At 46.0% G+C, this 13,024-nt stretch overlaps 1 protein-coding gene across 2 annotated transcripts in view; it reads right to left on the bottom strand.

The window, feature by feature from the left end:
* LOC133109770 (RNA-binding motif, single-stranded-interacting protein 2-like) overlaps window positions 1-13,024 on the bottom strand; it is a 55,536-nt gene that overhangs the window by 24,519 nt on the left and 17,993 nt on the right. For both annotated transcript variants that reach the window (XM_061219348.1, XM_061219347.1), the window contains exon 2: window positions 7,444-7,610. In XM_061219348.1, the coding sequence (XP_061075332.1) occupies window positions 7,444-7,610 (167 nt within the window). The remainder of the gene's footprint in view (window positions 1-7,443; window positions 7,611-13,024) is intronic.

Here is a 13,024-nt window from a genome sequence, read left to right as displayed (position 1 = left end):
CTGATGTGCCTGCGTGTGTGTCTGTGTGCACTGATGTCCCTGTGTGTGTCTGTGTCTGTGTGCACTGACAAGCCTGTGTGTGTGTGTGTGTCTGTGTGCACTGACGAGCCTGTGTGTGTGTGTGTCTGTGTGCACTGACGTCCCTGTGTGTGTGTCTGTGTGCACTGACGTCCCTGCGTGTGTGTGTGTCTGTGTGCACTGACGTGCCTGCGTGTGTGTGTGTCTGTGTGCACTGACGTCCCTGTGTGTGTGTGTGTGTCTGTGTGCACTGACGTCCCTGTGTGTCTGTGTGCACTGACGAGCCTGTGTGTGTGTGTGTGTCTGTGTGCACTGACATCCCTGTGTGTGTGTGTATGTGTGTGTGTGTGCACTGACGTCCCTGTGTCTGTGTGTGTGTGTGTCTGTGTGCACTGACGTCCCTGTGTGTGTGTGTGTGTGTGTCTGCGTGTGTTGCAGGCCTGCAGGCCATTGAATGACACCTTGAGTCCTGGGGGGTTCGTCCAGGCTGTTCTGAGTTCAATCGGAGTGCAGGGCGAAGAACAAAGAACTGTCTGTTCCACCCGGGCCTTATCTTAAAAGCTCTGCCTATCACACACTCACCCACTGGTCTGCACTTACTGTAGCGTGTGTCCGGACAGCCCGTGCACCTCTCGCACCACAACAAGGCCTCCTGCGTCCCTACAGTTTCATCACATCTGCAGCTGAATGTGCAGCTAAATGTGTACTGCAAGAGGGCACTGTAAGTTAAAGGTCAAATTAAAGCACGCGGCTAAATCAGTACTTAAAACTTAAAGGTACCAGGGTCAGGCTCAATTCCATCTCAGTTCAGTCCGTTCAGATGATGAATTCAAATGCAACTGACAAACTGAAAATGCTTGTTTTTTTTCAGTGAATTGAATCAGTTACATGACGGCATCGACCTCAGTTCAATAAGGTGCATTATTAAAGTTTACAAACACTTAGATTTCTGAGTGGCAGTACAATGTGTGTGCAGCAAGTGATGCTTGAGCTGTGCAATCTCTCTTTCACTTTCTCACCATTTCAGAGATTCAAGGCTATTTTGTTGACAGTGTGTATGCTACAACATTATCATAATTATGCTAAAATATGACGGGTTTTCTACTGAATTAACAGAAAGAGAACTTCTAAACGCATGCTGCGGCAAGCATAGTAAAGCATATAAAGCATATTTGAGGAACACAGTTACAATTATCATTTGGGGTTTTTTTGCTGACTTGAGTATTTCATGAATCTGCACATTCGCAAAGGCCACAATGCACAATGTTCTGCAGCCAACAGTGTGTGATGGCGGTTTTAATGTTGGGATGCAGAATTTCCTCCAAGCTGTAATTTCGACATTGCACTGAAGACAATGAAAGACTTCAGTGGTGAACCTCTTCTTTACATTAGAGACGATCAGCTTTCTGTAGCGGAGAATTTGGTAGAACATTAATGAGTGCAAATCTGGTCAAACATTAACAAAACACGACCAAGGCACTCATCTGCCCTGAACAGTATGAAGAACTGAATAACCAGCCCTATTTAATTGTCAACTTGCAATGGTTTATCATTTTGGGGCAAGTGGCCTTTTTGTTAGTTAAGCCCTCCTCAGTATCCTCCTATGTCCTGTGTCTAGTCGTCCTGAAGCAGGAGCAGCCCGGCTGTTTATGGGCAGATGAAGGCACTTTCGCAAAATGACTTGGGAAGAAACAGATCTCCAGGGTATGCAGAAGTCAGGGGGCGGGATCATGTGTATTCATTTGTTGCCCAGCAACCGATGGGGTGGAGTCATGTGCAGTGGAAGAAGCCAGCGATGTTCACAGAGCTCTGAGAGGCAGAGAAGCAGAGGGTTTAGAGACGGTGCGAGGAAGAAGAGAGGAGGGAAGTGTTGGAAATTTGTTGTCGGTGACATTTTCCAAGAGGGCCTCCGGGAAGTGACTGGTCGCTGTGAACGAGGGCAAAGCCCAATAGCAGATCGCCCTGACCTGCCAGCGAGAGAAGAGTGGCTGTTTGCCATTTCCAGGCCAATAAAAATATGAAAAAAAGCCTTTGCTCACTATCACCACATGAACAGAAAAACTGCCCTGTCTGGGGCTCATCCCCTGCCGATTCCACTGCATATTCATACTTTCTCAAACGTTTGCTATTCCTATACTCCGCCTGTTCCTCCCAGCTTTCAAATAATTATAAGTTTATCGTGAACTAACTCACTGATAAGCTGTTAGCACTTGCGGTAAAACTATTTACATTTTCAATGCAATAATTTCAAAGCTGCTTGTCATTGCTTGTTTCTCCAGAATAAATTATTTACTTTAAATCATTATATAAATTTGAGTTGAGCTCAGTTTTCAATCCATTATCCAAGAGGAAATGATGCTATGGTCTGCAAGCTGATGCTATGATCTTATATGTTTGTCCCCAGTGAAACATATTGGGACACATACTATTTATCCAAAGCGACATACAGGATTATGAATGCGCACGTTACATGCCTACACTCCACATATCATTATAAGAATTAAATGAAACATTGGTGTCGGTGAGCTCTCTCACAGTTTAATGGGCCAATGATTCTTGAGGTGCTTGTTGAGGCTGTTCGCCGACCGTGCGTTGCAGCAAGGAAGGCTGCACCAGGCTCTTATGTTTACGCATACAACACAGCGGCTGTCTCGCGCAGTTCAAGAAGGGGCCTTTTTTTAAAAGAAAGAGAAAGAGAAATAGTGCTGGTCCTGCGTGTGAGGAAACAGTCACGCTTAGCCACGCTGCGAACAGCCGGAGGGGTCGGAATGCGGAAACTCCGCGTCCTTCGACCCCAGCCGGAGTGACGGACGGTTATGGCGGCTGCGCGGGAGGTGGTGGAGGAGCGGGAAGGGGAGCGGGCGTAGACCAGAGAGGGGCTTTTTCAACTCTGACCTACTTAACCAGGCCTGGTATTCTTTCTCCAGTTAAATCAATTCCCCCTTCAGCTGACACTTCCTCTCTTTCTCTGATCCCTCTCCTCCTGCCCCTCTCGCCCGCTAAAACCCTCCCTCCCTCTACGGCTAGCCATGTTGTTGTTGAAGGCTATTCATTCCAGGTGGGCAGCTGTTTTCTGTGTAAAAGTAGGCCTAATGCACTTCATAGCATAACAGGCAGTGTCTAGAAACCATCCAAAATGCTCTTGTTACTGTAGCAACCAGACAACACATTTTTCTGAAGACAAAGTGAACTGAATAAAAGGATGTTGAGTACTCATATTGCTTTTGTAATGAATACAATCCAGGTGAGAATTACTCCTGCAGGGTCCACCCTGCAGAACAATGTGATGACATCCGACTTTTGATTTCAGGGACGCTAACACTTCAGAGTACAATAAGAACACTAATTAAAAATAGAGTAAATATCGTAAATAGTGTATTTTGTGGTTTCCTATTTTTAATGGTATCAACACGATATGACACAAAATGACAATAAACTCCAGACGTATTATCACTGCGCAGGACTTCAAGGCGAGGCGCACAGTCCCTGCGCTTCTGTTAAACCCCTTCCTCTCCCGGCTCTGAGAGCACTTCCCCTGCCTGTCTGAGCTCCAGAGCTGGGCCCCGTCTCCCCTGCTCTCTCTGCGTCCGTGTTTCAGTTTCTCCGTCCCCCTCATAGCTCCCTCACTCCTCTGTTTATCTTTCCCCTTCCCTGATGGTTCAGCGCTTCCTGTCGGGCCAGGCTGCCTTCGTGAGCCAATGCTTCCAGACAGCTGTAAAAAGAGCCGGTCTCGCTCCCTCGCATTACTCTTCTCTCCCTCACTTTCTCCCCGGCTTGTTCTCTCAGCCTTTCCATCTCCTCATGTTATCTCTTGCTTCCCTCCTGCTATCTCTCCCTCCATTTCCATTCCCTTCTTGCCCTTTTGCACTTCCAAATTCTCCATTCTTCTCCTGTTTTCTTCCATTTACTCCCTCCTGCTTTCTCTTTATTCCTGATCCCATTTTCCTCCCTCCCTCTGTGACTCTTTCCCTCTTTTTTTCTGTTTTCTCACTCACTCCCTCCTCCCTCTCTCTCTCTCTCAGTTTCACTGCTTCTCCCTGGGCCTCTATTTTCAAACCCCTTGGCTTGCTTATCTCAGGCAAGATCATCAAAGCACATTTCAAAGTCGAAGCCGAAGTTAAAATTTACGGACAGGAAGCTGGCATTCCTGCACGTTTGATGCAAACAAACACTAGAAACTGCCCAGCACCTTTTCTGAGCGGGCGGGCCTCAAACATTCCAGAATGGTCCGGTTTCTCCTGTGCTCTGACCGCTGCCAGCACGGTCGGCCCTGGCAAATAAGAGGAGAAACGGGCCTGTTTGGCCTCTCTCAGAACAGTTCTGCAGAATCAATGCACCGCCATGCTGTCCTGCTAGCATGTTGTGTTGGGCCGACCCCTACACTCGTCAGGGGGCCGAATTTCCCTATTTTCCAGACAGGAGAGCGTAACCAGCTGGCTCTGTCGGGGAAAACAGAGGCCGGGGCTGTCAGGCCAGCCATTTATCCCACGACGTCAGTGTGAAATTACCATCCCAAACTGTCAGCCCGCAGGCTCCCCCCACAAGGGGAAAAAGAGTAAAGGGGCCCGGGGGTTGGGGGGTGGGGTGGTTTTGGGGAGGCAGGAATGGGGAAAAAAAGGTCATGATTGAAGAGGGAAAAGGAACTCGCAGCAAAGAGAGAATAAGCAGAAACACGGAGGGAAAGGAAAGAAATCCAAGACTGAGAGCTGTCCTGGTGGGCAGAGGAAGTTTCCGGAAGGAATTACATTCACTTTCTCTTCATTGCATTAGCCATGGGAGAGGAGGGGAGAGGGGGCGGGGTAGACTGAACCACAAGTCATAAGAAAGTTTGGTTTCGAGGCCTGCCTTGAGACGTGATCGCGTGTGAATTTTTTCCAAATGCCGGAGCCGCCACCTCCACTAAGCGTGACGAGCTAGCCACTGCTGCTCTCACGGGCGCTCTGATGTCTGTCACTGTCGCGAGCCGCAGGAAGCAGGGACGCTTCACAGAGGGCTTCGTTTCACACTTTACACCCCGTCTCCGTTTCCGCAAAGCAGCGACTAAGACACGGCAAACAAGACGCGATTCCCGATCCCGCATCTCCACCAACATTTCCAACCTTGGCACACGAAGGCAAGCAGAACGAGTGCTTGGGAGTTAAGAAAGCAAGGGGACTCTGGGAACGGCAGGCCAGCCCGGGCACGCACGGGGCCAAACCTGCTCGTTCGGCGACAGCAGTTACACACGGCAACACGATCCAAGAGCTCGCGTCTGAATGTGTGCCGGGTGGACGCGAAAGCAACCTGTGAAAGCCTGAGTGTTGTTACGTACGGACGTGTCTTGCACATGTTTGTGTTTTTACTTGTTTGGCGCTTTCTCCTCACAGGGTCCCTTTGTCCCTGCAGCCCGGGACGGACGCCGTGTTCAGCCGCAGAGCTGTTAAGACACTCTTTCGGGGAAATGGTGAGGCTGAGGATCATTTATTTTACAAGGCCCCCCCCCCCAACCCCACACTACCCTGCCTGAAAAGGCTGCTGGACTCCTTTCAGCCTCTGGATGGGGAGGGGGTGAAGGGGGTGTCACTTAAGGACATCCAGAACATGCATCCCCCCTCTCTGGCCCCTTCAACTGCTCTCCTCTCCTTCCTCTCACTCTCTACGTCTCTACTCTTCCTTTCTTTTCCCCTCCCTCATCCCCCTGCTCTTTCTCTCTCAGGAGGGATCCTCCTCCATACTTCTATCTCATCCCTCTCTTTCCCATTCTCTTACTCCTCTGCCTCTGAAGAAATCAGCCCATATCTCTCTACTGGTTTTTCTTCTTTAATTCTGCCATGCCTTTCATCTGCCGTTGTCCTGTATGTTCACCCCAAATCTGCTGACACTTTTCCTCTATTGGTCTACACACCATTTCTGCAGAAAACTGAATGAAACTGTTCATAAAAGTGTTCTTACAACATATAAACACAGGGAACCTTACCCCTGTACAGCCCACAAACAGGCTTGCCCAATGACGCCCTTTTTTAATCACTGTAAATTGTTTATTTTACTAAAAAAGAAGTGAAGTGAACTCATTTCAACTGTACAGCTACAGCCAGCTGATACCTTCAGTCAATCCGGTTTACACTAGTGTCAAATGTGCCTTTTTCACAGCACATGTACCCAGCAGCTAGAAGAAGAGATGTGTTGAAATTACATGTTGAATAAAGGAAATGGTTTATATATCCTTCAGCTGAACACCCTGATCCACAGCTCTTAAGCCAGAAGGTCTATTCCAGGGACATCTATGTTCTCTTGTTTGGGATGTGGTACTTGCACGACAGGATGACAGGGTTTGAGTCGCATCCCAGAAGTGCTTTGCAAAATAACTGATTTCAGCATATTTCATTCCGATGAATGTCTCTTAGAGCTGGGAACAGTGTTGGCTCTATACTATCTGACCTTAGTAGTGTGTACAGATCCAAAGTGGCACTATCTGGAAGAGAAAGTTGTCTATTGTTTGCCCCGGTCTGGGAAATAACAAGGCATGTGGACTGCACCTATATTATATGGGCTGCCGTAATCTCATAATGAGAACCTTCAATGGTAGTGATAAACACAAGCATAGAAATGATATGTATGAAAAAAGCTCATCCGTGTGAATGACTCTCAAGGGCAGGTTTGAGGTCTGCTTATGTCATTAACCAGCCATGGCCGGGAGTCCAGCAACAGGTGGTTGTTATGGTTACTGTTGCATGAACCAATGACCTGCCAGGTGCCCACAGGCTACCAGCTGGCAGAGAGAGATGGGCCTAGCCCCAAAAAGCACTTGCTCTCCTGTACTACTGTGTGGAACGTGTAGAATAGAGGCTGTGTCTCATGGGGAGTGCCTGGAAGGAGTGCCCATAGCTCAGCTATGTTGAGTGCAGGTGCCATGACAGTGACTCAGGTGCCCAGTTGCAAATCTTTCATTGTAATGGGAGAGAAATATGCTAAACATCTTTAAATAACTGCATAATAAATGATCCTAGCAATACTGCTGTGAATTAGTTGAAGGTTGTCCGATTCCAGAATAGTCTATGGGGTTGCTAAAGTGCACCTCTGAGGCTTAAGAGTTGAATCTATGTTGAGTGTAACATATGGACCACCAAGGTGTGGCTGTGCCAGTGAGAGACTGTGGAGGCAGCACTGTGAGTTTGTGTCTGCAATGTTACCAAAGCCCCAAGTTACCAAAGCAGGAGTGGGTAACTCCATTCCTGGGGCACCAGTGTGTATGCAAGTTGTTGCTGCCCCAAAGTACTGTGGCCCAATTATGCCTATTAGCTGAACACTCTACCGCAACACCAATACACCACTGGTTTAACAGTGCATTAGACCACAGTAATAAATCGTCATCTGTCATTAAGGAAAAATGATGGCCTTATTAAATGAACAATATGGAGGTGGAGAATTAGTGACCAAGATACTCACGGCTGGCAGAGTTTGACCAGGTCCTGGTCTGTGGTACCTGGGTGAAGACCACGGATGTACAGGTTCGTTTTGCTCAGCTGCTCGCCTCCCCCACTGCTGCTGTTACTGCTGCTGTTGGTGTTGGGACTGGGGGGTGCCATCTGCTGGCTGGAGGACACATAGGCTTGCTGCAGACAGAAACAATGGGGTTGTATTACTATGGGTGTGTCCCAATATGAGAAAAATGCATACACCTTTACTCCACTACCGCCCTCATCTCCTCCATGCCCCAGAAAACGATCTTTGTGCACTCCCTCCCTCCCACTGTCCCAATGTAGGAGTAGATGAGCGAAGAAGCTTCAACTCAGCTTTTACTCCCCCGGCGAAGTGTACATCCATGTATGCTACAACAGAAGCCTTTTAATTTGTCTAGATCACTTCATCGTGACTATATGCAATAACTTGTGGACTGACCAGATTTGTGATTGGCTAAGGTAATATTTGGCTCAGCAAAAAATAACACTTATGACAGGGTATTTCATCAATAGCCGACTTTGACTTGATGACAGTCAAGCCAATAAGATTGACCTCATTTACGTCAGTCTCCCTCGTTCACTCCTTTCCTCCACTCATTAACTCTCCTCCTTTGGTCCACATACTTCACAGGAAGTAGGGCAGTGGTAGTGGGGGAGTGGAGTGAAGGAGGAGGGAGTGAGAAATAATGGTACGCACCCCAAATGGGATGCAACTGAGGTAAAAACAAACCACTCAAAAGCACGTTTCAGCGTAATTAAGAACAGTTCTAGGGCAATTCCATCGTTAATTTATGCATTTTATGCCACCTACTTGGAAATGGGTGAAAAGGGAATCTACGTGTCAGACACAAATGGATAGCTGACAACTCAATACAATAAAAGGAGTTACTTTACTAAATTCATGGTGTTGAAATGGTGAACGATTAGCACACTCACACAATATACCAAAGAAGCTTTTTTAGGTTCACTTCAGGTAAACAGCCGGAGCATTTTCATGAACAGTACTTGTTGCCAGGAGAGTCAAACGGAGGTGCATGGTATTTGGCCATGCATCATTACGCATACGCATATGGCTAAGGAGTGATTGGGGGTAGTGGGGGTTGCAAGTACATGGTCTCTATGGCAATGCGCAGTTCGTGAGCCAGTAATAAAAACAACAGTGATCTCCATGCACACTGAATTGCAGCCCATAATCAGAGTTTAACTTCAGCCACTCCACTTGCGTGATGCAACATGGATTGTGCCTCTGCTGCCACCGAACCAGAAGAACCTTTCCTCATCATGGGTGTCCAGGGATGCCATTTTCCATTTTATTTGATATTTTCCCTTATAAAGGAAAGTGTACCGATGCTCTGTAAAAATAGACGCTAATAAAGTTTGATGACTTCATCTGTAACTGGTGTAGATGTGCTGATGTCAGGCCATAAAGGACGGCATACCTTACGTTTAAAGAATGATTAGAGTGATTTTCACAGCTTCAGAACCTCAGAAATCAACTGACCATCAAACCGGGCACAACGGACCTTGATTCATTGACATGAACGCTTACTGGACACAAGCCAGGCAAACAGTGTTTCCCAACACACTGACTCTCCATCAGGGGATGCTGCACTGTATTGAGGGTAAATAGGCTAGATCATGTGATGGAAATGTTACTATTGGCTCCCCTTTTTAGTGTTCTTTTTTCACCTGTCTGCTTGACAGTGTTCATTGTTTGTTGATGACCCTTAAAATCAGTAGTCTTTTATACCCTGCTCCTGGAACTTTTTGGTTTCCAGGAACTTTGGTGTTAAAAATTACTCTTCACTCTAGTCAATACATAGATAAATGGGAAAAACTGTGTAAAATTTTTTTTTTTACAGATGAAACTGTTCTGAGCTGAGGAAACCTGTTTGTTCTGTACAGACGCATGCAGACTTACATATGACCATTATGTGAAATTGCTACATTGAACATCTCCATGCCAGCACATACAAATGATGGTGAATGACAAGTCACAATGTAGAACATCTGGTGAAGGATCCCCACAACTGCAATGTTTCATCCTGTGTAACTTTCAGCATGGGCAATTCTCCCTCCACGGCACCTATGGCCTCCTCAGCCATTCAGAAAGGAATTCAACCTGTTGACCAAAATGAAACCCGAAAATATTGCTCTGGCTTCATTTCGACCAAAGAACTAAGGCAACACCCTCGGCAACACTGGGTGCTCTCAAACACAACATTCCACAAGATGGGAAATGGTATAACAGTTAACTTGAAATGAAATTGGCTGCAGTCTCTTTATTGTCTTTTTCACCTGATTGTAGACCTTAAGAGTATTATGGCAAAGGAACTGCAAGTGCAGATGAAAAAAGAAGAAATCCATGTTCCTATTTTCAATCCAAAAACAACATCCAAAAGTTCAGCCTTGTGTTAACATTCACAGATTAACCGCTTGCCTTCAGTCAGCCATTCAAACCAGAATAACCTTGAAACCGCCAGTTTTTGCAAAACCAAAAAATATTTCAGCTCAGTTTGGTCAAGGTATTCCTGCTGTAGAATATACTCTTTGTGACTCTGGTGGCCTGAGTTTAGATGTGCATTTATAGTGACTATATAACATCCGTATAAAAAGTAAAAATATCCAGAAAGTACATATGGCTCCACACATGCCTATCGAGTCTGAAGGCCTTCCTGCAATTTTATGGGAACTGATTAGATATTATCGATCAGATTACTGACTGTAAACATATTGACCAAAGCACAGGATTCTGCTTCCAAACCCTTTATACCAAGGTCTATGTCAACAGGCGGCTTTTCACAGAGAGAAAGGCAATAACACTGTGTTCTCAAATCAGTGAAACTACTTGCTAAAAACACATTTTCCAAAACAACGCAATTAGAGTCATTGCCTTGTTTACGTACTTTTGGATTCCTGCTTAGTAGTGGTGCCGAAGGTGAGTGGGGTGGGGGTTGATTTCAAATTGCCATATATTCACATTTGCAATCATTACAGACTTGCTGGCAAAGTTTCTGATTTCAGACAAGGCTGAAGATGCAAATGCTGCCAATGTTTACTGCCCAAAGTGACACTGATGCCAAGCTAACTAGAATGTCAACACAGATATACAGATTAATTACACAAGAACTGCCGATCAGAGCATCTGTTTTCACACTGGCAATTAACAAGTGCTGAACTTATTTTTACTGGCAGTAAAAAAGCATTTTGAGAGTGTGGCACTGTTCATTGGACAGAAAGCTCTCAAATCCATATACAAATCCCCTGGGAAACAAATAAGCAAGAACGGCTGCCCTATCCTTTTATTAGAAAGGTGTAGTTATTAAAAATGCTGTGTAAAACAGGAATGGGAACATAGGGAAATAAAGGCTATCTGATTTCCCACCCCACCCTCATACAGCTGAACGTCCCCCATGCATTACTCATCAGGGGTGCACTAGAGGATGAGATATGTAATTATACTAGGCTGTCCACTGGCCCATAGGGACAATGGGCAAATTTGTCAGGAGTCACAAGGTCTCGGGACAGACCCTGCGTGTTTGGGAATACCTCAGTGGGGGGGACGGAGCAAAGAACCGAGGAAAGATACGGATCTTGCCAATTACACCCTGTCCATTGGCAGCCTGTGACTGTTTTTACTTAATGAAAGTGAACCGACTGCTCCCATCACGGCCACAGACACCACCACAGCCACTGCCTGGCCCCCGCGCTGACAGTCCTTTCACTGCTTTAATCTCCTCGTCAGACAGCGCTGCTTCGCCTGGAATGTTTCTCCGGGATTACAAGAGTTCCTTTGAATCGGATACACTGAAGCAATCCTACCCACAATCCTCCCCAGCGCCACCGATTCCCTGTCCCAGCAGCCTGTCCCCGCGTCACGGCGGTGCTGTCGTCAGCTGTCTGGGGAACTTCACGCTCGAGAGTCCCGTTCCAGCGGGTTTCCCAGGCAACACGCTCCACTGCGGCCCCTCTCTCTACGGACTCGATCACAGCCGGTCTTTTGATGCAATCCTCATTAAAATTGACTGTGTTGCCATGGCTATTCATTTCATTCATGAAGGCAAAGGTGTTGATTTGTCCAATTGATTTTAGTTGTGTCAAAATTACGTGCAAGAATGGCAAAATAAGTGCCAATCCCACCCTGAAAGACCAAAAAGTTGTGTGGCAGCCATAAGGTAATGAAAATCTGCAAAGCCATGATAAATATGCGTGCATACTCTCGGTCTATTACTATTATTTTCCACTAGACTAGCACCAGTAACTTAAAATGGAAGGCCCTACTTTGACATTCCACATTACAATTAAGCATACCATCACCCAGAAGTAGCTTTCGTCTGCAGCAATGCAGTCCCATACAGGCTTTCCCTGATGCCTATAATTGCTGCACATATACTTTTCGATTGATGTCATCACATTTTCCTGTGCTTTGCTACGCTGCCTTGGGGTCAGCAACAGCGGCCACCACTAATTGGAGTCAGAGCTTGTTAGCAGAAGATGCTAATCCTTCTCATGTGCTGCTAGTCAAGCACCAGCTCATTACTTCTGCTCTGCTGCAGAACTCACGGCTGCATACGAGGGCCGTCGCTTTTCTGTTCGATAATGTAACTTTGAATCTCAGGAAATGAAAACATATGGAATATGTGATTAAGGGTTCAAACTTGTAATCCTGTTGCCGAGGCAAAGTAAGGAGCCCAGTTTCTCTCTGCACTCAACCGTGTTGCGCTCACGGTAGCGCCCAATATCAAAGAGACCAATAAACAACAAGCCATGCTATTGTTTTGTCTGGAGGAATATTGTTGGGTGGCACACAAATAAAGTTCATATGAGGGTCACGCTGCCTGCATAGCCTGTAGGCTCAGGTCACCACACCTCAGGAGTGCCATTTCGAAATATTACAGGTTCTATGTCATTGGAGACAAAATAAAAGTCAAGGAGAGAGTCAACTGCAAAAGTATGCAAGCAGCAACTCCCTAACCCTTAAAAGTCTGACACATGTTCCCCTCCACAGGAGATTGATTAGGTCAGTTTAGTTTACATATGTCATGCCATTGTTGTGAATTAATGATGGACTCATGTGTTATCATTTTTTCTTTTGTTTGAGCAACAGTTGATCTACCAAGTCATTCTATTGCTGTGAATGGCATCATTGACATTGTTATAAGAGCATGTTAATAATATACATTTATGCAATGTCTTATTTGAACAAATTTAATATGAACACATTTGAACAGATTTCACTTATGGGATTCATTCAAACTCAATTTTTGGAAAAAGTGGCAGCCCTAATGCATAACATCACTGACACAGGCATGCACACACACGCCTCTATACACACACAAACACGCCTGTATGAACACACACAGTTGCGTTACATACATGTAATAAGGCACATACATACACAAAAAATCATTCAATCATCACCAGTAACTTAGCCAGAAATATTCATATAGTTATCTCTGCAATTTGGGGGCCCAGAATTACCAAGGTGCGCATTCACAATTGGATGTGGTGGTACCGCCAAGATAAATGGGTGCCCCACGATACTATTTAGGTGTCCCTGGCCCACC

Source organism: Conger conger, chromosome 14 (assembly GCF_963514075.1).
Source record: "Conger conger chromosome 14, fConCon1.1, whole genome shotgun sequence".
Classification (NCBI taxonomy): Eukaryota; Metazoa; Chordata; class Actinopteri; order Anguilliformes; family Congridae; genus Conger; species Conger conger.
The sequence above is the reverse complement of the archived record's forward strand: the minus strand, read 5'-3'. Positions and strand labels throughout refer to the sequence as shown.